Here is a 27136-nt window from a genome sequence, read left to right on the forward strand (position 1 = left end):
TATGAGGAGCTTTTTTATGGCAGAAATACACTCGGAGGTTTGCCATTGCCTGCCGAGGGGCGACCGCTATTAGAAAAATGCTTTTCCTAATTTTGGTGTTTCACCGAGATTCGAACCAACGTTCTTTCTGTGAATTCCGAAGGGTAATCATTAATTAATTAATAAATTAAGAAATATAAGAAAATAAAATAAGCAAGCTGATAAAAAAATAAATTAGGTAAGTGTTCTTCTTAAGCATTGAAAATGTTGCCCGCTGCCGAGATGTATAAACGCAATAATACATTTCAGTCGGTATAAAATGAGTTGGTAGACATTTTTTTTCGACTCGTTTCGTACCCTCCCAAATCACCCCCACCGCGGGTGCGCCAGCTGACGTTCACTTTCGTTATTCATGAAAGCTAAATCACAAGTGTAGTCAAGAATTTAACGGTATAAAAACGTAGTCCAAAATCGACCCCTGGCTCCCGGACTAGTACTGTAATGTGTGAAAATCAGCCAAATCGCAGTTTTACATACTCACAGCTGACGTATTTTCCCCCGTCTACGGCGCAGCTGACTATTTTTTTTTATTCTACTAAATGTCAACAATACACAAAAAAAATTTCTGCCGGTATTAAATGAGTTGTTAAAAATTTTGTTTCGACACGTTTCGCAGCATCCCACGCACGTACCCACCGCTACTGGACCAGGTGACGGTTGCTTTCGTCATCCATTGGATGGCGTCTGCCTTCAGTATTAAAGTCAGTTGGCATGAAATGATGAGGTCAAAATGACCCCTGGCTCCCGGACTATTAATGGGAGGGCAGGAATTGGTGTCTTTTCGTAAAGCCCACTCCTAAACCGACAGCCTGGTTTTCCCGATCATTGCAGCCTCTCTAAGCTGATTCTCAGCCATGATAGAAGCTGTGGAGTAATATGAAACCGGACCTCTGGAAAAGAAGTCTTCATATTAGGTATATTAGATTGGTGAAAAAGAAATCCATTATTTTTGCGAAATGGTTTCAAACTGTTTTATGGTCGATCTTAGCTATTCTACGCCTACTCGATTCGATTATTTCTGTGATTTTACCGACATTTTCTTTATCATCAAACATGCCTGAACGGAATCAACGAAACCAAAATTGCACGTAATTAGCTATTACAGCATCGGCACCATAAACGCCTTTGTCAAATAAAAATTGGAATATGGACCGACATCGACATCGACAATTACGACATCGAGTTTGGGTGGCAGGGTTTAATGGCCTTCTTATATATATATATATAATAGGAGGAGGAGCTCGGCCAAACACCCAGAAGAGGTTTACGCGCCAATTATATGTATATAAAGGGTAATTTTTTAAGAGATATGGGAAATTTTTTCAAAAAAACACACGTAAAATTCAGAAAAATGCATGAAATTTTTATTTAAATCGATAGTACAGTCCATATAATTTAATGTTTGAAGATTATTTCATGCAAATGTTGATCGCGACTGCGCTTCAAATGGTCCATCCGCTTAGTCCAATTATGGCGTACTCTTTCCAATGTTTCGTTTCCAATGTTTCGGCCGGTATCTCACATATAAATGCTTTAATGTTGTCTTCCAATGCTTTAATTGAAGACATGAGCCTTAACATAGCCCCACAAAAAATAATCTAAAGGCGTTATATCGCACGATCTGGGTGGCCAATTGACAGGTACCGAACGTGAAATAAAATGTTCACCGAACTCGCCTCTCAACAAGTCCATTGTTACGCGTGCTGTGTGGCATGTGGCACCGTCTTGCTGAAACCACATGTCATGCAAGTCAAGCTCTTGCATTCTGGGCAAAAAAAAGTTGGATATCATTTCACGGTAGCGCTCACCATTCACAGTTACGTTACGATTCGCAGCATCTTTGAAGAAGTACGGTCCAATGATACCTCCTATGGGCACCAAACTGTGACCTTTTCTGGATACATTGGTAGCTCTTGCAATTCTTCTGGCTGATCTCCACTCTAAAATCGACAATTCTGCTTATTTACGTACCCGTTGATCCAAAAATGAGCTTCGTCGCTGAACACAAACTTTTTCTTCATTTTGGTGTTTCTCCGAGAACGAACCTACGTTCTCTCTGACCTCCGAAGGGGTGGTCACGCACCAACCCATTCGGCTACGGCGGCCTTCTTACTTTTCCTTAATTATATCAACCATTGTTTCTACGAGAGCATAAACCAGTTAGGTAAAAGCATCGTCCTTAATAGCAGAGCGGGAATTCAAGGAGAATATTCTGAAATCATAGACCTTAAAAAGTATGTCACAGTCGTCATAGAGAGGGGTGGGGTGTGGTATATCATATAAGGCTTTGTTAGCGATTTCGTTAGAATATTTTACAAAATCATCTAGAATGTTGGGATCTACAAATACATATATATATATATTAGGGCGGGTCGATTTAAAAATTGCTCATTGCTCTGTGAAAACCGTATTCTAGGGATCAAAATAAGAAACTTTGCCAAGGGAACCATACCTCTAAAACGAATTCTGATGTCCCCCAATTTAAAAATATCACCATTTTTGGCCTTTACATGAAAAAATCAGCTAAATGGCTATGTTTTTTATTTATTTATAATAATATCTATTTTTTCTTTTAAGAAATTTATTTAGTTAGAACATATGTAAATGAAAAAATTATTTTAAGTGAGTTATAGAAAAGAAACTAAAAAGTTCGACCCAAATTGGGGGACATCAGAATTCGTTTTAGAGGTATGGTTCCTTCGGCAGAGCAATGGGCGATTTTTTTGTCTCCCCACAAATCGACCCGGCCTAATATATATATATTAGCTTCGTTAGATAGCCTTGCGGTGGTTAGCGGTGCTCATATTCGGCGTTAGTTAGGAGTTCTACAACTAGTACTTATTAAGCTATTAAAATTTTCGTTCAATAAACCGACTGGAATTTTTTTTCCTGAGCTGTACTAATAGGTTCTTTATGAAAATTTATAATTAAATTGTACACAAACGAGCTATAGGTTTTACTGCTATAAACATCGACAAAAGTTTTATACTTCTTGTGGAGCCAATGCTCCGATTGAGCGTGAAATTAATAGTATAAATTGTGACACTAAAAGTACGTTCACATACGCATTAATTACCAATAAATCCACAAAATTAATCTACCCGTTCACATATGGCAGATTACCTGCAAAATTGACAATCAGCTGTCAATACCTGTTGTGAAAGGTTCTTCTTCATAGAATTTATTTTGGGGGAATATTTTAGTGTTTTTGGTTTGTTTAATTATTATCACCGATATGAAGAAAATACAAAGATATTTGATCTCTTTGTCTTTTCTATTTAATTGCGCAATTGGCTGCTAATAATAAACAGTGGGAGGAAATCCGTAAGCGACATTTACTGAGGTCGCGAAAAATTATGGCAGCAATGCGCATGGGATATTCTATATTACATTTTATCATAAGTAATAAGAGGACAACACGTTTATGGACATATTTAACAAAAATTTTATTAGAATTATGTTTACAGACCTGATTTCTTTGCCGGCATCCATTTCATTTAGTTTTTATTTTGATGTTTCTCCTTACATTCGTAATAATAATTATCGATGGCACAGGGTTGTATGTCAAAAAGTATGGTTATTATCTAGGATTATTTTATAATCTCAGATTTTGGGAGAGAAATTTTGTATGGGAAATCTTGTTTTTTAATTACGGATTGGGAGCTAAGCACAAAGAAGTAGATCATCTACTTATATGTGAACGTATTATAAGTATCTATTGGTGGCCGCCGTAGTCGAATGAGTGTGTACGTGACTACGGGTTCAAAACTCACTGCACTGTGGGCATGAAACAACAAATGAAATGAAAAAGTTTCCTATAATAACAATCGCTACCAGGAAATTGCTAATCTACGAAGGTTATCGGTCATAAAAAAGTTTCTCATAAAAAACCATCTGCCGTTCGGAGGCGGCATAAAATCTAGAGACTCATCACAATTGGATGGGGAGGACTCGGCCAAACATCCAACAAAAATGCAATTGCACCCTACTGGGTGGAGTGCTCAAATTTCTTTTCTAACTTTCCATACTCGGAAATTTTGCCTGAATTGCACCTAGAAAACGAAACTGATGATATGTACGTGTATATAAAGGGTGATTTTTTTAAAGCTCTAGGAAAATTTTTCAAAAACACACGCGTAAAATTGAGAAAAATGCATGAGTTTTTTATTTAAATCGATAATACAGTCCATATAATTTAATGTTTGAAGATTATTTCATGCAAAGTCGACCGCGACTGCGCTTCAAATGGTCCATCCGCTTAGTCCAATTTTGGCAAACTCTTTCCAATGTTTCGGCCGGTATCTCACATATAAATGCTTTAATGTTGTCTTCCAATGCTTTAATTGAAGACATGAGCCTTAACATAGCCCCACAAAAAATAATCTAAAGGCGTTATATCGCACGATCTGGGTGGCCAATTGACAGGTCCCGAACGTGAAATAAAATGTTCACCGAACTCGCCTCTCAACAAGTCCATTGTTACGCGTGCTGTGTGGCATGTGGCACCGTCTTGCTGAAACCACATGTCATGCAAGTCAAGCTCTTGCATTTTGGGCAAAAAAAAGTTGGATATCATTTCACGGTAGCGCTCACCATTCACAGTTACGTTACGATTCGCAGCATCTTTGAAGAAGTACGGTCCAATGATACCTCCTATGGGCACCAAACTGTGACCTTTTCTGGATACATTGGTAGCTCTTGCAATTCTTCTGGCCGATCTTCTCTCCAAAATCGACAATTCTGCTTATTTACGTACCCGTTGATCCAAAAATGAGCTTCGTCGCTGAAAACAATATTTCGATAAAAAAGTGGATCTTCGGCCAACTTTATGAGAGCCCATTCACCAAAAATTCTGCGTTGCGGTAGGTCGTTCGGCTTCAATTCTTGCACCAGCTGTATTTTGAAAGGCCTCACACCTAAATCCGCAAAATTTTCCACGTTGTTGAGTAACAGAGGCCCAATTGCTGCGAAAGGCGTCGAATCGATAATTGATGGTCATCATTAACACTGGCCGATACAACTGCGATATTTTCTTCAGTTCGCACTCTACGTAAGCGTGTTGGTGGTTTGATGTCCAATAATGTAAATTTGGTTCTAAATTTAGTCACAATAGCTTGAATAGCCGCTTCAGTGGGTCGATTAAACTGACCATAAAATGGAAGAAGTGCGCGATAAACTTTCTTTACAGAACACGCATTTTTATAATAAAATTCAATGATTTGCAAGCGTTGTTCGTTTGTAAGACGATTCATGGTTAAATTATAGACCAAACTGAAGATGTTTGACAGTGAAACAAAACACGAAGCGTGCGTCAGCTGTTTAAACCAACTGTTTAAAAAGATAATAGCTAAAATATTACCCGTTTGTTGTACAGAAGTGAAGTAAGTAAGAAAATTCCGCATTTTTATTATCTGTAGTTGAGGTAGGTAATCTCAGGTATAGTAAGTGAACCTCTGCGAAGCCTTGCTTTGTTGTAAGACAGCTCTGCATCACAAAATGTCGGGTCGATTATCTACCAGGATTTTTTGTTGGATGTAGGAAATCTTAAAACGGTTTTGATTTTATTCTCCGAGCATTTGAGATAAAAAATGTTCTTTAATTTTTAACGAAGATGGCGCAATACTTTTTCTAAATAGCTTTAAAACAAATTTTCTCTATTTTTTGTACACTTTATATAATATATATATCACGATGCATAGAATTTAAAAATAAAACTGCCTCAAACCAAATATACTTATGCATACGTCCACATATACGCGTTAATATAAAAAAGTTTCGCATTGAAAAAAAAAAAATCAAGCAAAAAGCTAAAGGCAGCAATAGATGAAAGCAAATGCTAAAAATACCGGGCAAAAAAAGGCGATTTAAATATTTTCCATTCCTTACGCCAGAGTGGAAATATGTGAAAATCTGTATCACAAGAAATATAATGAAAAATTGAAATAAAATCGAGAGAAAAGTAGGGAAATTTTTTTAAATGTATCGTCCACCGGAGAGACCTCAAAATACAACACCAAGAAAGTGCACAAATACAAACACATAGATGCTGTCAAAAGTTCACTAACACATAGAAAATGTAACCACTACATTGAAAGAAGGGAGGCTGCCCGGTAAACTGAGACGTCGAATAGGTTGATGTGGGTTGGGAAATTACGAAAAAAGATTTTTTTGGGAAAATTGAAAAATATCGTAATACATAAACAAGCAGGTGTACGTACATAAATATGTGCACATGTATGTACGTATGTATATACTACAAACATATAAACGCTTATAGTAAACACTTGGTGTGATTTTTTATATAAAACATAATTGTGAATTTTTTTAAAATATTCTGAAAATATCGTAATGCATAAACAAAAATTAATATGCACATACATATATTTTATAGTACATAAATTATGTATGTGTATTTGGATATACTATATATGCGTGAACATATATAATAAATACTTGGCGTGATTTTTTATACGAAATTTTTTGAAAAATTGGGTTGTGATTTCGCAGTTGAAGAAAAATGCCAAGAACCATATGCCTGGCTGTGTTCACATATTTACATATGTACATACATACATACATGGCTATGTATACATCACACTGCATCGCCTCCTTTTCCGCCCACTTGGCGCACACAGCAAACTCAAAAAGTAATCCTTTCTGCCCCCTTGCATTTATCAGGCCCCCAAAAGCACAAACATATACATTCATATGTTTGCATATCGAGCAAGTTCTCGCACTTTATACATACTTACAGCTAGAACAACAAAAAAATATTTTTATAAAAATAAAAATCGAAGACAACAACAGCAACTGTGGCGCATTCGTGTTCGCAGGCAAAGCATTTGGTTGATGTTTTATTTTTCTTGTGTATGTATAAGTACATAGCATAGTATATTGTTTTTCTTTTGCTGATCGTGCAAATGTTTCTTTGCGCCGGCTGCGGCCTCTGTTGCTGTGGCTGTGGCTCCGACATTGGTTTGGTGCCACCAAAAGCGTTCAAATTATAAACAACAACAGCAAAAATAAAAATAAAACATACACCGCTATAGCCTTGCAAGCATTGCACACACACATACTCAACGGCACGCATACACGCGCATTCTCGCAAACCACTACCAAGCCACTTGGGCCGTCGCGGTGGCAGCAACATTTCATTTCGAACAGATTCGAGCAGAACGTCTAAAGTGTTTTCACAAAATTTTCAGTTGAACATCACAATCCGTTCAAGTCGCGGATAACTCCGATAAAATTATATTGTAAGTACTGACCAACTGACTAACTGTTGATTGTCACTGACTGGCTCAGTGAGCGCTGTGCTATAAAATAAAGTAAAAAAAAAAAACAAGCAAGAGAAGTTAATCAATTGCTAATTGTTATAACTGATAAAGCGTTATTTTTTATATTTAAATCACTAACGACACGAGGACAAGTGGTGAAGTTGTGTGGTGAAAAATGTGGGTTAAGAATATATTCAATTGAAAAGTTGTGCTAAAGTGAAATTTCTTATAAAGTGTATATTATTTGCACTAGAAATAATGCAAATAACTTTTAAAATAACAAACTAACGTTTCAAAATTTGTAATAGTTAAAAAATGTGTTTACGCAAATGAGGCTGCATACGCAGTGTTATATAATTTAGAGTATTCAGAAAATTTTAATATTCTGCTTTGAAATTCTATTTGCGAAATAAAGTTATTCAACCGTATAAAGTATTTTAAATCTAAGGATTAATATTTCATTACTTTGGTTGTTATAATTTGTACGATAAGTTCGTGCAATATCTCAAAGAAAAAGTTACAAAAATTGTTTTCAAAAAGAAAGTTTTTAATAAAGATCTTCACTTTTTCCTGCAAAAATATATTCTAACTAAAAAATAGTACTCATTTTTTAATTTTTTCAAAAACAAATTTCAGCACTAAAATATAATATAATTGAATGTTATTACTTATTTTCTCAATATATAATATTTTTTTGATTTTCGAAACATTCGTTTTCTTGTAAAACATCAAAACTCTTATATATGCATATGAAAATTTTCGAGAAATCAAATTAAACCAACGTAGTACAATTGGCCTTTCGAGTAATAGATTCCTGTGTTTTAATGCAATATTTAAACTAATGTTTCATAATTGTATCTTTGGAATATATATTTTAAAAGTTCAATTAAAATAGTATGTGTTTTTTATAAAAGTCCAGAAGTTACTGTTCAAAGATCAAAAACTGTTAAAGTCAAATAAGTTATTTTGCCAAAAGTTCAAAGATATATTTTAGAGAAATAAAGCAAAGATAAGGATAGTTTCCCAATTGCCTTCTCCATATTACATTATTATAGTTGTATTGGTTGTTTTTTTTTTATTGGAAAGAAGACTATATCGGATTTTTACCAGCTTTCTACATCTTATTACTTTGCACACAATCTGTATTTTATAAATATTTGACCCACATTCTCCCCCAATTTGTGTTGTGCGCCTTAATTTTATCACACGAATGGAGGACCCTACAGTTTTATGCGTTCTCCAAACACCAGATAATTTTTATTAGAAGGTTTTTTCTGCCAGAAAATCACTCGGAAGTTTATTATCACCTATCCATAGTATATGCGCCCCCACCCCTTTGGGTAGTTTTTATTGATTTTGGTTTTCATGACATAAATGCCTTCCTTACCGTAGGGCGAAGTTTGAAAACATTTTGTTCATGGTTTGAAGTATTCCATGTGCACAGTGGACAGTGAAACCGAGACCAACCGAAAAGTAGTCATGTTCAAACCCATAAATATTCGTATACATATGTACGCACATATATACCAGTAACTTTTTCTGGTCTCAACTAAATGGAAAAAACAAGCAGGCGCCACATTATACGAAAACTTTGTTGAAGTAATGAATGGCAATACATTTGTATACACATACAGACATATCAATTCATTTGAGGTTAAAAGCCGTTTTCTTTCAATTTGCGTTGCCCAAATGTTTCGACTTGTAACCACCCCTATACAGACGCAAAACTTCGTTATACATACTCGTACATATTATACATGAGTACGTATATATGTGTAAGTGGCAGCCACAAAGTTCAACATACGTCTAGTATAACCGAAGGCGCAGTAAACCACAAAAATCGTTTAGAATTGCAAATATATGTACATAAATTTTTAATAAGAAGAAAAATAGTTACAATAAAATCTTTCCTTAGACTGCAGAAATAGTAAGTTAAGGAAGTATATTTGAAAATTAGTGCATACAGACATGTAAACGCATAATTAAGGTAATAAAAATATGTATATTAAAAATTTACAAAATTTATCAATATAACCTTCCCATTTCAAATTAAAGTTTAACAACTGATAATACCATTTTATTTTTCATAATGGTATGTATAAACATATATAACGTCCCATAAGGTAGATATTCCCGAGACACCCACTCAATTTTCCAGCATACAAATTCTACACATTTCCTATACCCACTCGGACATTGATGCTTTCGCCATATTTGCACAATCCAAAGTGGCGGCATTCCTACACATTGCATCAATTCGATTGATTCACATACATACACATACACACACATACACGCAATTGGTTTAGATAAATACATGCCACATTACTTGCAGTTAGCTTTGTAATTCGATCCCTACTGTGGCATTCAGATGTTGGCCACCGACTATTCACTTTGCCACTCAACAATGTTCTAAATTTGATTATGGTTCCCTCGCAAAAACAAAGCTGCGCGAGGTGCGCGAGGTGCGCGAGGATCGCAAGTTTGTGCGCAACGAGAAAAAATCAGACACGGAAAAGCTTTTCACATTAAAAGAAGAAGACATTTCCTCCAACTCATACGTACATATATGCATACATATGCGAGTATTAAATAATAACGGTGTTGGTGTGTTCGTGCTTTGGCAACATTTTAACACTAAACAGCTGCCTGCTAGCGTTGGCGTTGTAGACATATTACGTGCATATGTATGTACATATGCTCACTAACATATGTGAATATACTTGACGAATGTGTATTTGTATATTTGTAGACGTGTATCAGCATCTAAGTAGAATTCTTCGAGCTTCTAAGGATCTTTGAACATTTAAGAGAAAAAATTCGAGCGTATATTTTTAGAAATGATTGTGAGCATTCACAAAAAAAAGAACAAAAAGAACTCTGTTGGGGAGCTGATTCCAACATTTATTGATTTGCGTTTTAATTTTTTTTTTTTAGTTATATGGTTTGCGTAAAAAAATTCAGCCTGTAGTCAGAGAAAATTTAGTGAACGATTTCTCCTCTTCTATGCTTAATTCGATTGCATACATATGTAAATATGTATGTATGAGTATATGTAAATATATCTATCCACATACAAATTTAGCAAATTCTTCGGTAATGCAGCTACTGAGTCGCTAACTACACCTTTTACTTAATAAATGAGATATTTTATGAAAAATATGTAACGAGTGTCACTGAAAATAGTAATGATATTTTTTGTTATTTTGCAATATTTTCCTGTTTTGCCTATTCATTATAAAAATATAGTTCAAATTATAACAAACTCAGTGTAGATCTTTTGAAAAGCTGACAAAAAATAAAGTACCGCAAAACCGTATTTGTTAACATTTTATAGAGTTTGCAGTTTTGTATAATAGCTCCTTAAATTTTAGTGCAAATCAACGTAGGTTTTAAAAGGCTACTATTCCGTCTGGCACTTTCTCCATAAATGCATTTACATAATTTTTCTTTCTATAGAAAAAATGACAGGGAAAAAACTTCTTGACATCTAAATTACAAACAGGAACGGCACTATGACGAATCTACTACATTATGAAAATCAAATTTCTCTAAAAATGTGGATACTGCTATTTTTAGCTTCTACTGCTTTTCTCGAAGTAAGAGAGAAAAAATCGCTAAATGATAGTTTGGAATAACCGAAGTAGAATAACCCTTAAACCCATTCAGTTAACATCCCTCTCCCTCTGTGCCCAACCCTGAGATAAACGATAACGATCGGTGACTACACCACACTTGCACACCACAACAACAACAAAAACCGAAGTAGAAAATTTTTTATGAACTTCAGGACTATGAGGTTTCCTTTTCCCAAAAGCTGTGTACTAGCCTTAATTATCGAAAATTTATATAAGATGGTAGACTTTTTTTGCCGAACCAAAGTTTTTACAGTTGTGGAGGTACTCAGAGGCAAACCGAAGGAAACTCAGCGGCCAAGGGTGGAAACATACGATGCCTTACTCGCAGTTTCTCGAGGTAGAATCTTTCCCTTAACAAAATTTAAGGTTAAGTCTAACTGTAGAACCAACAAATAGAGCTCAATTCCCCTTTAAATAGATGGAAATAATACAAAAAAAAAAATACTAAAGCCCAGTTTTTTAGTCCTATTTCAACAGGGATGAAATTTTTAATTGAGCTTAGCCCTGCAAAATTTAACTAACTTAAGTTAGCTGTAAAGCAGAGTTAAACTTACACTAAAAAAACTCTTTTGCAATTTTTGTGAAATTTCCGGAAAAATATCTCCAGCATCAAATTATGCACACTTTCACTTTCGATTCACAACCCAGGCACATAACTCCAAGTCAACTGAGTTTCACAATAACAAAATTTTATAAAATTAGACCGCAAAGTGCATTTCAAAAGGTTAAAAAGGTTTCAGAGTGTATGAACGTTCACTCTTGGTTACTTTATCTTTGTTAAAAATGTGTTTTATGAAGCTCGAAAAGTTGTTACGCACAACGTCCTTGTATTATGCTTCAACTACCAAACTGTTGGAGAAGCGACGATTTTTTGTCAGATATACCCTCTTATTCGATAGGTAGCAAAGGCAATGAATGATTGAGGTCAAAAATGAAATTCTCGAAACCGCAAACAGTTTCATAGAGTCTCTTATGTTAGATAGTAAAACTGCATAAAAATCTACATAAAAATATTTCTCTCTAAATATCTTTCAGAATAAGCATAACTTAACTGTTCTGTCGAATTGCAGAGAAATGTTAAAAACGTGGGGGCGGGAGAAGCCTGACCTTAAACTGCCACGGTTGTATGCGCTTAGCTATAATACATACTTACATATTTATTACATAAATAAATATTAAGAGTAAAACTATTTAATTGAGCTTGAAGTTCTGAAGGCTTGTGAATGAAGTTCAAAATTCTTCAATTTTATTTTTAGCTACATATACATATAGGTATATATGTATGCTCGTATATAGAAATGTGCATTTTGCACATAAGCACTTAGCATTCAAAGCGCTTAAGTGGAGGTTCAAATATTTTCGAATAAATTACTAAGCATAAAATGTGCCACAAATACATACTTATACATGCTTGTTATATGTCTATGTATATGTACATACATATGTGTATAAGTATAAATATTGTTATTTTCGAATCAGCATTTCTGGAATGTTTCAAGCCGGAGTCACCTTGCACACAATAGCATACTTCATGGGCACTGCAGTATGTGCATATGTATGTAGGCATAATAAAATAATACATATTTATTTGTGCATATTCCCTGATTCTTACTGGATACCCTTTTTTTTGAGAAATTACGTAACCCGGTTAGGTAGGGCTAACTATTCTTGAGATGTCTGAAGAATATTAAGGGGTGCCAACACCTTTTATGTGAATATCCGGTCTTGACTATTTTTTGGAAATGTTTAGTTTATCCTCTATTTGCTAAGAATGCGGTTGCCAATGATGTTTTAGTATTCGTGAGGATAGATGAATACCTATGTCTACAAGTACATATTTGTTAGGAGCGCGCTTAATATTTAATAGGAAGACTGCCTAGAATCTTTTAGCCTTAGTTAGGTAGTTTGAAGGTGTCTTGTCCTTCGGACACTCTGATGTTTGCCATTGCCTGCCGAGGGGCGACCGCTATTAGAAAAATTGTTTTCTTAATTTTGGTGTTTCACCGAAATTCCAACCTGTGAATTCCGAATGGTAGTCACGCACCAACCCATTCGGCTGCGGCGGCCGCTAAAAAATCTATGTATACCTATAATTTAATCTCTTCTATGCTGCCTTTAAAGTGGCGATGGGAGATGTAGGAAGTCGTTGACGACAGTGACGCAATTAAAGGATCGTCTCTGCTTGTCGCAGAACGACTTCTATTCCAAAGCTTCTTCCTATGATTTTTAGTATTCATATTTAATAAGCTATGCAAAGTCACCCAAGCTCCAATATATATTGTATATATACTCGTATTTATATACATATTTACATTACATAAGCGCACACAAATCTTAAATATGTAGTCACCTAAAATTTTGCTTTATCAAAACGCAAATTGTGCTCACTACACTCTTTCCTTATACGAACACAATTCATCGCATGCATTGCATGAAAAAAAACCGATTTGACCCGCATTGCTCATTTCAAGAAAGCAACTTCAAGTGCAAAAAGTATATTGCATTTTGTTTTTTGATTCATTCAAAGTAAACAAACGGCAACAGCTGACCAGAAAAGTAAAAAAACTATTGATTGAGTGTGTGGGGATCGGGACAACGACACAAGCTGACGACTCAACTGACGCAGCTCAATATGAGTCAAGCTTTTGGAATGCTTCATGCTTTAGAATGTCAACGCAAACGCTCGTATATCACACGCGACACATAATGTGTGTGTATGTGCATGCGCACGTCAGGAGGCGCATATATACATACATACAAGTATATGATATACTATATTTTGCAGTTCATGTGCATCAGTACACATTTCCACAGGTACAAAGGCGGCTACAACGCACAGTAAAATACAAACATTCCTTTGACGCATGTGTAGTGTATGTATACGAGTATCTGCTGTGCTTTTATTTTAGTGACCGTAAAGAAATTGCTCATTAATCAGCGCAGAGTTTCAATGACGAAAATTTATTTACTTTGCAACACCGTCAGGCAGTAACTCCACGGCATACTACATATGTATGTGCTTTGAATTGATTGCAGTCAAAATGAACAAAACTTTCGGCTTAACCCAAATATTTCGAGCGCTAATTCTAACTTATATATATACATATGTATGTATGTAGACGCAGAATACTACTTTCCTTCCACAGAAATGCTTCACGGGGAAGAAGATGCTTTTGAAATACGAGTATGTATGTATTATGCAAAATTAATACTCGTAGCAGCAACCAGTAATGTTGGAGTTATGCACGAAAATCTATTTAAATGCAAAACGTCACTTGTCTCAAACGCAATACCTTACCTTTTGCTTATATTCACATATGGTGGTAAAAGCAACCGCTTGATGCTGGCACGCAAGTCACGTGCTCCCAAGTGTTTGATGTATAAAGCCATTTTACAAGTCAAAATTTGATTTAACACCAACGCTTATAGATCAATGAAGTAGAACGAAATTACTTATACATAATTACTTACATATGTATGCCCTACTTATGTCTTAATTATTTTATTATTGTCATTAGCTTGAGATTAATGTGTAAAATGGGTGTAACCAACAAATTTAAAATATGATAAAAATGTAAGTACATAATGAGTAAAAAATGTAGAGTTCGCATTCAACAATGCTTTTATACTCAATAAATACACACATTTAATAACGATAGGGTGGAGCATATCACCTTGCGAGGTTTAGTTCGAGTTACTCCTCAGATTTATGGGGAACGTTTTGATGTTGTGCTACCGGTTGAGGAGTTTAATGCCCCATAATCACAAATAAATTCTTTCCGTGCGAATTTTTTTCACATCAGAACCACACTCTGGAGTAGGTGCGGAAATAACTTATCCGTGGATTTGGTATGGAAACAGTTTTTAAGTCTCGAGGAACGCTATACATACTATCCTCACGTAGTTCAGCTAAAATGTGGCATGCACATAACAGCATGGGCTGGTGACTGGCAAATATTTTATTTAAAATCTGATAATCTAATTTGAAAACTTTCCCACTTAATTGCTTTATACCAGCTAACTCAAAGAATATGACTCTTCACTATGGAGTAAAAGGAATAAATATATAGGGTTGTTCAATAGGTGCGCTTCAACTTTTTTCCGATAGGGAGAGCGAACGACGCAATATTTTTTATTTTTCGCTTGTCATTTGTAAACTTCATTAGTATACATTTCATCATGGAACGCTACACACTTGAGCAACGATTGCAAATTTTTTATGAAAATAATCGTTCTGTTGCTGCTACTTTAAGAGCATTACGGCCATTTTACGGTCCATTTAACAAGCCGTCCCGTTTTGGGGTTATGTGAAGTCATTGGTCTACAGTAACAAGCCGGCGACGATTTGTGAGCTCAGAGCCAATATTGAACGCGAAATTGCTGGAATTTCGGCCGATTTATGCAAAAGAGTGGTCGAAAATTGGGTTCAACGATTGGACTTCGTAAAACGTGCACGCGGTGATCATGCAAAAGAAATCGAATTGCATACTTAAATGTATATGTTCAAACTCGATAATAAAAAAAAAATAGTTAAAAAAGTCAAACCGTTTGTGTTTTATTCAAAAAAGTTCAAAAGTTGAAGCGCTCTTACTGAAAACCCCATATAAGTCAAAAAATATTTATGGGAATTTTTCACAAGACCCTTACGGGGATTTTAGCCAAAGTAACGGCTCCGATATTGAAAATGGACAATGAACAATGGAAGATGCCAAAGACAGTGTAGAGTTTTGAAGTAGATAAAGTGACTAAAAGAACTGGGTAACGAGATAATTTGGGTTAAATGAATTAAAAACCTTCATTGTACAAAACTCATAAGGGTCGTTGGTGAAGAATGGATATATTTTAAAGAATTAAGAATATCCCTTTGGGAGCCCCCGGTGACTATAGACAGCTAAAGAAACCTGTGTGTGACTATCGATTGGTTGACCCCTGGTTCGAACCCCGTTATATATATATATATATAATTGACGTGTACACCCTTTTTGGGTATTTGGCTGAGCTCCCCCTCCTATTTGTGGTGTGCGTCTTGATGCTATTCCACAAATGGAAGGACCTACAGTTTTTTAAGCCGACTCCGAACAGTAGATTTTTTTTATGAGGAGCTTTTTCATGTCAGAAATACACTCGGAGGTTTGCCATTGCCAGCCGAAGGGCGACCGCTATTAGAAAAAACTTCTTTTATTTTGGTCTTTTACCGAGATTCGAACCTACGTTCTCTCTCTGAATTCCGAATGGTAGTCACGCACTAACCCATTCGGCTACGGCGGCCTCGTTGTAGACATGAAATAGAAATAAAAATATATACGTACATATATTGCAATCTCCGAGTGCATTTCTGATGTGAAAAAGCTTCTTATAAAAAACATCTGACTTTGAAACATCACATAAAATTGTAGAATTTTGTTTTGTAGGACAAATCAGGAGGAACATCAAACAATTCCAGAAAAATATCGCTTTAAACCATATATAATCATATATATGTATGTACATATATTCTTATTTATGTACATACATATATGCAAGCGCTTAGTAAGCTTAAGGAATAGTACAAAAACTAGTTGTTACTTCTTTAACTCGTTTAATCTTTTAACATTTATGTATGTACACCTTAGCATTGGAAAACTATCGCTTAGTTCTTGAGAACAATATGCACGATGTGAAAAACATTTCAAATACGAAAATAAAATAATGTTACAAATAAAAAAAATTATCAAACATTTTATTATCGTCTCAAAATTGAGTAAGAATGTCCGTTTAGAACTTCTCACACCTACACCACACTCGTCGATTGCACTTTACTACTGCTTTTAAGAATGTATATATGTATGTACATATATATATATGTTTTATGATATTATATATGCATTTACATATCTCTTTTCTTGTACTCAAAACAATAAATCACACATATGATATTAAATCACTTTTTCTTTCATTTCGCATGTGCCAATTTCAGTTTCTTCGAGTAAACAGAGCAAACACAAAACCCAGCCACCATGGACGCCATCAAGAAGAAGATGCAAGCGATGAAAATCGACAAGGATGGAGCATTGGAACGTGCTCTCGTCTGTGAGCAACAAGCACGCGATGCCAACACTCGTGCCGAGAAGGTTTGTAATTAGTTTTATGTATGTATATGCACTTGTATGAGTACATGTGTGTAGTTTTTTTATAATATATGTAACCAAATTAAAGCCGCCCGATCAACTAACCAACAATCAGCTAACATTTATTACAACTATTCAAACAAATTAAATGAAGAGCGTGTATTTGTACAGTTTTTTCTCCCACACAAGATACTCATACAACTAAGTAATACTTATGTGGATTTAACTTAATCGTTGGAAATTATTTATGATTATTTTTTTGTTGGATTTGTAAGAAAACTTAATTAGTGATTCTTTCACGCACGTGAATGCCGCGTCAACAATGCATAAAGATTAGCTATCATCCAAAAGCAAATAATTTAATTGCGACTGACGGATCGCAACTTGGTGTTTGGAACTTAACACTCTTAAAGCATTACCAATTGAGATTTATATCAATAAAAAAATTATATCCACAAACACACACACATATATACTATATATATATATACATATATATATTAGATATACATACCTATACTTATAGTTTCACATGCAAATATTCATTGCATTTGTTTTTTGTTCGTATTTGCCTAGGCCGAGGAAGAGGCTCGTCAATTGCAAAAGAAAATCCAGACCGTTGAAAACGAATTGGATCAGACACAAGAAGCTCTCACATTAGTCACTGGCAAATTGGAGGAAAAGAACAAGGCTCTGCAGAATGTAAGTTTAGCGTTTTTCATGCAACTAAGTATTTACATAGTTAGATATGATAATCATGTAGTTTTATAATATCAGAGAGAAGATACCGATATGATAGTTACACAATTAATTAAAGTAAAGCCTGTATAAGTTGGACATCGGAGGGGGGGAGGAAGAGAAAACATCAATATACATAATATAAATAGTAAAATTATTATATATATTATTATATATAATATGTTATAATAAAAAATATAAAAAATTGTACAAGGATCGTGAAGACAGTGTCCGAGTTAAGCAAAGAAATTTCTTGATGCAAACTATTTTGTGTAAATCACAACTTTAGAGTCCAACTATAAAGGCTTTACTTCAAATATTTACCTTTTTATTAAAAATAAGTATATCTATATATACATAGGCATATACACTGGTGGCTAAGCATAACCTTCTACTGTCATTTGATAACATTGATAACACAGAGCAACAAAGTGTTCTCCCTTTTGCGAGCATATACTAGTTGATTGAAAATGTGCAATAAGAAGTTATGCGTGGCCGCCAGTGTTTGTTTTATAAGGAAAAACATATTTAGAATATTAATGAATAATTAATTTTCTTTTAAAAGTCTATATATATATATATCGGGGTTAAAAAATCAGTCATTGAAAAATTCGCGCATTAAAAAAATATCAAATGAAAATATTCAAATTTAATAATTTAAAACAAAAGGTAGGTTTCATTAAACAAAGGATTGGTGTCAATAAGATATGTGTATTTTCCCCTGAATGACCAACAATTCTAGAAGTATATGCATTATATTTATATACATGTGTTGTTTTTTACCATATCTATCATAATGCATGCAAGAGGAAACGTTTTGCTAGTTTCCCCGATGCAAAAAGAGTTAATACCGCAAAAGGTATCCATTTTTAAGGAAATCTCCATAATATTCTATTTCATACCATGAAAAACAAATAAAATAATTAAGGAAGGTAAGAAATTTTGTTCAAATCGCACAGAGTATATTAACATGGTTCTGTGATATTATTTAATTTTTCGTGACTTATAGGGGAAATACTTAGACTATTGACATCCGTCCTTTGTTTAAACTTTTGAAAAAATAAATTAAAACATAGAACTAGCAAGCAGAAATCTGTTGAATTTGAACTAAATATTCTAATTGTTAATGATCATATTTATTTATTAACATGGGTCAATAAAAATATAAATAAGATATTGAATTTTTCTATACAAATTCAAGGATTATTTATATACCAAAAAAAACTTTTTAAAGTAATTTTTTTTTCCAAAGCGGTGCTTCTTACATCTATTCATATAAATTTATTTCATTAAATTAAAGTTAGAAATATTTATATCAAGACCCATATTTAAGAAATTTTTTACCTAAATATTTACACTAGTTATAGTTATATGTATATGTATTGTATACAATCAAAAAGAATCTAAGAAATACTCAAATACTCTATCAGGATCAGTTTTAGAAAAGGGAAACGCCAAAATGGAAAAACTATTCTTATAGTTTTAGGAATATTCACGATTTTTAGGTTTAATTAAAAATCAGGTATTAAAAAGGCGTAAATTGTTTATTTAAACGCAAAAATAAACTAGCCCAAATTTGTCCCACTTATGTTATTATTCTTTCAGTTGTTGCTCAAAGAGAGAAAACCAAAACAAACAAAAAAATACAGAAGTCACTGTGTCAAATAATAAAACATCAATAAATCGCACATTATTGCCAGAGAATGTTAATGAAATGAGAAGGAATAACATTTTTTTGAGTACTTATCTCATTAACATATTCTGTCAATAGAGATAATGTGATGTTAACATATGATTGCAATGAGTTTTGTGATTATTTTATAATCGATAAATTTACTCTGGCAGCACGACATGACACGCGTTGCCAACCGCATAAATGTTTTCCCGCTGTTGAAAATGTTCTATTTTTAAAAACCTAGCCTCATCGGGAGACAGTATGAGTAAATTCGGAAAATTCACATACATATGTTTATATATGTTTGTGTATAAGCAAAATATGTGTATACAGAGCAAAAACATATACCTCCCATTTCCAAATACGGCGGAAAGAGGTAGAAACAATATAAGCTTTCTGAGTAAATTTTTAAATATCAAATAACACAGAAAAGACGCGTTGAGAGAGTAGAGTATACGTATGTTTGTAGTTTTTTTTTGCTTCTTTTGAATAATAAGCGCATGCGTTTTGTAAGTAAACAGAAAATCCGTATTATTTTGCAGTTTGCCAAAATTTTGCAATATAGTGTTTTTTGAAAAAATCCCAGTATTTTTAATATATTGGGTAATCGATCATCTGATTGTTCAAAGTATTCGTAAATATTCACAGAAATTAGAAAATAAATCCAATAAACCGAGGCGGTGCCTAGCACGCCGCAAGTGTCTGCAAAGAATTTTATGATAGTTTGTTCCTATTGTGTAACTTGTACTTGTAAATTCACAGTAGTGCCAAAAAATGGTACGCACATATTGTGTGAAGAGAGGTATTTCATCTATTTCCGCATAATACGCATGCAGGTTCAAGAACTGCAACGGTAATAATGGTGTTAACAAACAAAACTGTTATCTAAGATCTGGTAGATGTAGTTACCAAATATTAAGACTTTGTGAACTAGTTACCATAAATCCACGATGATTAAGCGTAATTAACATTTTGTTAAATGTTGATATGTATGTAAATGGACGAAAATTACTTTTCTCAACAAAAATGAAAAATGACTGCATACCGGTGCGGTTATTCCGACATGCATACATATCTTCCTATATATGTATGTGTTATGAGTAATGCAATTGCCGAAAACACACTTGTGTGTGTGTACGCCTAATGGAAAATAATATAAGAGGAGAAGTCATTGTACACATTTTGTTGGCTTAATATTCGTTATACTGAAAAGTTTCTACAAAAAAATCTTCAATATAAAAATGTACGCATGATGACACAGAGAAATAAATTGTTAGAGGCTCTCTTTTCTTGCGACCTCAATGGAGAGGAGGCAAGTGGAGCACATACATTACCTAGATATGTATACAAGTATATCAGCGAAAACAAGCACATGGCCAAGTCGTATGCTCTCCCACATACATATCATTGCATAGCGATAGGGCGGGCGTGCGCTCCTCTAATTCTGATACCCGATCACAGTGGGGTCGATGGGTTGATGGTCGACGGTCATGAATTGTAGTGTGCTATAGCCGGCAAGTTAAATGGAAAGTTTATAAGAGATACAAAAGAGTGGAAGAACCAAGAGAGTAGTTAGAAAGTTTTCCGAACATTTGCACATATATACATATGTACATGCTCTGCAGATACACTTTTGGCATCTCTTCTCAACTAAACTTATTTCATAGATCACCAGGAGTGTAACCGTTGTACGGTATTTAGCGCAACAATTCGTTGCGAGTCATAGTAGGGGGTGTTTCAAGTGAGTCAAGCGCGAAGTATTTAACATACTCGTACATAGAGAGTGAAGAGAGAGTGCGGACGGCAGTACGCTTGGTGATCATATGGAACAGGAGGAGGAGTAATTAAGCGTGTGATGGTCACATTATCATACATATACAATATATTACGTGCCACGGGAACGGCAATAGAAGAAAAGGCAACGGCAGTAGTAGCAGCAGCAGCTGTGGTTAGTAGCAGCAACAGCAGAAAAACAGAAATTAAATCATCGTAGAAGTGAGACCAACGATGCGGCATAATCAAATCGAAGAGTCATACTGTATTCGACCATAATTGATGCAGGAATTTTAAGGAAAAGCCTTTAAGTAAAAAATAATAATAAACCACAGATAATTACATTCATGTAATAATAAATTTCTTCAAACTCTATTTTTATTTAATGTGAGTTAAATAAAATTTTAGAGTTCAAATTCAATTACAAATTGGCGTATTTGCAGAAACTATTAATAATAAAATCAAATACGAGGCAATAAAAACAACTTTACTGAGGAGGCAGTGAAATTTGCGAGAATTACAAATATTGACGTAAACCGTTTCGCAACCGGAATCAGCGATATTTACCTATACAAATAACTGAATAATTATATGCATATATGAGTATACTCACATATTGTTTCACAAATATAAAAAATTAAACCAACCATTACTAAATTACGCGAACTCTTCGTTAACGGGTGTGATATTAGCGTCAGTATCATAGATATGTATATGTACATACACATGTAGATAAATAGTGGATATGGATATGTAAATATGCACGCATATTATTGCATAGTAAATTTATTATTGGAAAAATCAACTTTGGTGTCAATTTAAACATCAATATTTGTAAAATTTTCTTGAAGGAAACATTTACGATAATAATTACGAAAACTACTTAAATATCATGATTGTGCAAAATACGAGTATGCTGTGTTGAATTGTAGCTGGCCCTTACTGAACGGCGCACAGTACAGCAGGTACTGGAATAGTGCGATAAAGAGAAAGTGCATAATCGCTTCAATCTTGAAATGAAAAGCATAAACAATTAAACTTAAATCAAAACAAAATATTTATACCCAGGAACCAGAGTACTAGCATAAACAAGACAAAGCTGGAGCAAAACAAATATTAAGAGTGATAACTTCATCTAATGAGGCCCTTAAAAGTATTGATAACAAGCAAGTAGGCAAGTAGATAACACATATTAACTAATGTGTAAACTAAAAATGATATCAATCGTTGACATTCAAAATAAGTAAATATTCAGAGCAGCTTGAGGGTAAATAAACTACAGTGAAACGTAATAAGCTGCAAGATTAATTATAACTGTACTCGTACAAGGAACACCACGGAAATTGCTAACATTTACATAATTCACAATTTCATCGATTTAGCGTTGACTGGATTTTCATGAAAAACTAAAATTAATTAATTTGCCTGTCATTTTTGTGCGCGAATTTAAAAAATTTCAACCCTGAGCAAACTCATTATGATTCAGAGAACACTGTGCGATCATACAACAAATACAAACGCATGGCAAATTGTTAGTTACAATAAAAAAGCTCAAATAAAAAACCTTCACAAGGCGAAAGGTGGAGGTGGTGGAAATACCGACAAATCAAATGCGCAAATTAAAAATATAACATTAAATAAGAATTCGCTCCCAAAAAAAGAACCCTCAACGACTGCTTTGCTTTTGAGAGCAACAGCGGCGAGTAGGCGAAAGATCTCAAGGACGAACACATCAACAAGTTCGACACAGAATTTGACGCCTTGTGTTACCTCAGCAGTTAAGCAGAAAAGACCCACTGTTGCCAGAACAAAAACAATCGCACTCGAAGTTGGCAAAGTACCAACTCAGCAGCAAGAGAATTTGCAGCGCCAACAACAGCAACACGTTCATAGACAACAGTCACCCTTGTTGCATGTTCGTCGTAGGCGTGCAAATCAAGAAATCAGACAAATTAAACGTGCACACCGACATCTTTTGACTAGTGGCGGTTGTGACTGGCAGCGCCATCAAGCGACCACTAGTTCGCCTGCAGGTGCGGCAACCTTACGTAAACAACAAAACGTCAACTGTCAAACGAAGTCAGCCAAAACTTGTCATAGTCACACAAACAGCTGTCTCTGCTTAGTGACAAAGAAGAAACATCAAAAGTGTCAGCAGTCGCAACAACAAAAACAGCAACAGCTGCAACACCAACAGAAGAGAAAATTGCAAAATTCGGCGAAAAATGCCCATAGTGGCGGAGGAGCAGGTAGTAAAAGTAACAAAAAAATAAATCAGCCGAAAGGAACGGCGACAAACAAATCTATAACCACTTATGCAGAGTCTGTTATTTCATCACGTTGGGACTCTATTGAGGAACAATTAAATTATTTGGAGAAACTTCTGTACTGCTGTGATGACGAGGAAGATGTTTGCAGTGTTTGGAATTGTAATATAAGTAAAGCATACGATTGCAACGGTGAGCGCAAAAGGTCAGTAGAATTTTACTACGAAGGTGATTACGACGTCGACGACGACTACGAGAGTGACTGGAGTATTGTGTGGAGCGAGTCAGACATGTCAACTGAAGCTAAAGATGTCGAAGATGTGGACGTGCAGTCCACTACAAGTGGCGCCGGTTCTGCATCCACGAGAACATCACCTGTAGTACCTACCTCACTAAAACGACGCGGACATCAGCATCACCCACGTTTCTCAGGAGCCCGCCGTCCTAATATTCCCAATGTACAAGAGATACTCGCTGCCCTTTATCGCGGTGATTCACAAAGTGTACTCACCAATTTACGTCAAGTAGCCCAAGCTGTTGAAGAAGATAGTGCTGCTGGTATCGGTGCTGGAGCGTGTAGTGATGTGGAGACTATTTCCTCCACAATGGGAGACTCACAATATACAGATGAGCCAGATGAAGAATTGGATTTGCAACTTACAAAACCTTCAATGCTCAATTTGCAACTAACTGATTCAGTAACCACCTCAATGGGCAGTAACAGCCCAACACCCACGGATGACAGTAGTATGGTGGATGAAGGTGTGGTAAGCGCACAAACGCCCACCAGCACTACCACAGCTGAGAGTGTAACACCGAAATCAAATAAAAGTAGATCTAAACGTGATAAAACGGAAAAGTTAGAACGATCAGAAAAGAAAAAGAAAAAGAAGGATAAAAGTAAACGCGCTTCCACTTGTTTTGATGCAGAAGGTAATATGACAAGTTCAGGTGATGCTAATGCAGCCGCTGATGAAGGCATTGCTATTGATGATGAGGATGTGCAAGCAGCTGAATGGGCGAAATTGCGATGTACCAGCGAAGCTGCTGAAATCGTAGCGGAACGAGAGGCGCGACGCAATAAAGGTCGATGTGCAGACTACCCCGGTCTTGCGTTTGGACGCTCCATTTTTAGCTCTGATACTATGATGAAGTTCAACATCATACGCAACGAATTGCATAACATCATGAAAACGCAGCTTAAAAGGGTAATTAATTGTATACAGCGCCGCAAAGGTGTTTCAAATTGAATTAAGTACTTTAAAAAACTAATTAACTTATTTTCCAATCCTTGCGTTCTAAATATGTGTAAATATGTATTTACTTGAGGAAAAACGTTTGTCGACATTTTTCATTACTCTGGTATGAGTTTTTATTAATTCTTAGTAAAATTGCAACTTGTATAGGAAATTGATCCGATGTTATCTCCCAGTTTATGCATAGTTTTATATATATGTACTTATGTATAGTTAAAATTGTATCCACGCTTTTTAATAGTTTGACAGCAAGTGACAAAGTTCCGAGTGATTATTTTGAATGACTTCGAGTTCCTTGACGCTAGGCTTGGCTTATCTCATTTAATTACATCAGGGTGTACTGATGCACGTGGCTCTTGCCGATCAGGCTAAGATATCTTCAAATTCCACCGGCCTCGAAAAACACTCAGGGCCAGACCTCGTCAATAATTCTCTTTTGTGAAATTTGAATGTTAGAAAAGTGTGTTAAAAAATTTCTAATTCAATATTTGATAAACTAAAGAAAACTGCTGTGATCTTGTCTGCGAATTATTTCAACGTTCACCAATGATAAATAAATATTCCCACGACGTTCGATTCTATGTTGCCGTATTTATATCCGATGAAGGGCCGTCACTACAGCAGCATTCTCCAACATTTTATACGGAATGTTTATGCTGTTACAATATATAACAAAGAAATGTCTTCTTCATTGGTATGCATTTTTAATGATTACGTAGTCCATCGTTCAATACCTAAGTTAGCTTATCTCATTTAAGTACATTATATTATATTAGGGCGTGTTGACTGTCCCACTGATTAGGTTGCAATAGCTTAAGGTTTCGCTTAGTTTTTTTAATTTTAACACTCGAGTTGGTTGTTGTTCTTCCATGCGAAAAATCGTGTGTCAGATAGATTGACAAATTCGCAACCCAAATTTTAACAATAACTCTCCTAAAGCTTTTTGTTTCATATTTGTTGGCACGCTTCTAAAGTGTCTGATTATTAGAGACTTTGCTTTTTCACATTCGTTCTAATGATTTCTTCGACTTTCTTGTGATAATAGCATAAATCTCATTGTTTGCATATTTAATTTGATCACTTTGGGTATCGCGTATACTCTGTATACATGCATACATATACCTAAACTTTTATATTGTACAATATTTATGTACATTAGAACGTGCAATTCAACAATTGTGTACTCATGTAAAATTACATATGTAAATGGTTTTTTTTATTTGCAATTTTCTGTACTTTCGTTGATTTTTTTATAGATAATGGCCCAGATTGTTGTATTATTCGCAATTCTTCTTGCTTCGTTTTCTTAAGTTGAGCTGTGAATTTCTTTTTCCACACTTGCACATACTTAGTGAGACGATGACCTTCCTGGCAGGCGCGTTATTCGGGGCTGAGCTCATTCTTTACGAGTATATTGCTTTAAATTAAATTGCTGCAAAAAGCTAGGCAGCAAAAAGCGAAAAAAATAGCAAATCAAAAGTATTTTGTTTGAGGTTTGCACGAGTTTTAATTTAATTTTTCTTTCATTGTCATTAATTAAACATCATCCTCGAAAGAAATACGACTTAACTAATACGTAATTATATCCAGATAAAAACTATTTAAAATATTTCAACATTAATTAACCTCCTTTTAAAATAATCGTGTACGAGTATACGCATAGCATGCAATTTTTGCAAAACTTTAAATTTTACTTTTATACAAGTTAACTTCAATTTCAGACACAATTTCTTCCTTATCAAAATACTGTTTAGGGGCTTGCTTATTCGACACTTAAAATTTTGAGTCATTTAACGGGCAAAGCTTTTCGTCTCTAGAAAAGCTATCAGTTTATTGTTCAATGAATTCACACAAAACGATTTTATGGAAATACGTTCTTAACCTGCTGTCGTTTGCTTATTTTCTACGCAATGACATTCAATGCTTGTTAATGTTTCAAGTGGTCATTAGCACCTTTTATGGTAACAAATTGATTGAATCTATTAAGCAGCCGGTGCTTTATTGTGCTCACCATTACCAGTCTCTCTCACTTTATAACAAGTGACCCGGTTGGTTTTTGACCAAAAATGATTTGTAATAAACGTTTTTAGAACAACTTACGGGTAGTTGAATAGGTATTTCAGATATAAAAAAATTTCATAATTGCAATAAATACTTTGAGAAATTTAATTCTCACGTTGCACACTATTCTCTAACAACATGTATGTACATATAGAATCAACGACCTTACGATCGACGTCAGTCAATGCAGTGACAACAAAAGTTGTCATCGTTACGTTAAAAACCGAATTTGGCAAATGTGGGGAGGCTTAAAAAGGAAAAAAAAAATAATGTTCGACTTTTAATTTCTTTTCATTGCCAACGTA

General features: G+C 34.8%; 1 protein-coding gene across 16 annotated transcripts in view; it reads left to right on the forward strand.

The window, feature by feature from the left end:
* Positions 1-7184: 7184 nt before the first annotated feature.
* LOC128871735 (tropomyosin-2) overlaps positions 7185-27136 on the forward strand; it is a 55140-nt gene continuing 35188 nt past the window's right edge. For 7 of the 16 annotated variants that reach the window (XM_054113756.1, XM_054113755.1, XM_054113749.1 and 4 more), the window contains exons 1-3: positions 7185-7295; positions 16911-17064; positions 17638-17763. In XM_054113756.1, coding sequence (XP_053969731.1) covers positions 16951-17064; positions 17638-17763 — 240 coding nt within the window. In that variant the 5' untranslated portion in view covers positions 7185-7295; positions 16911-16950. Of the gene's footprint in view, positions 7296-16910; positions 17065-17637; positions 17764-20944; positions 24723-27136 lie in introns of those variants that run through there. The other 9 variants (XM_054113739.1, XM_054113746.1, XM_054113742.1 and 6 more) reach the window with 8 other exon arrangements.

Source organism: Anastrepha ludens, chromosome 2, assembly GCF_028408465.1.
Source record: "Anastrepha ludens isolate Willacy chromosome 2, idAnaLude1.1, whole genome shotgun sequence".
In the NCBI taxonomy this organism is placed as follows: domain Eukaryota; kingdom Metazoa; phylum Arthropoda; class Insecta; order Diptera; family Tephritidae; genus Anastrepha; species Anastrepha ludens.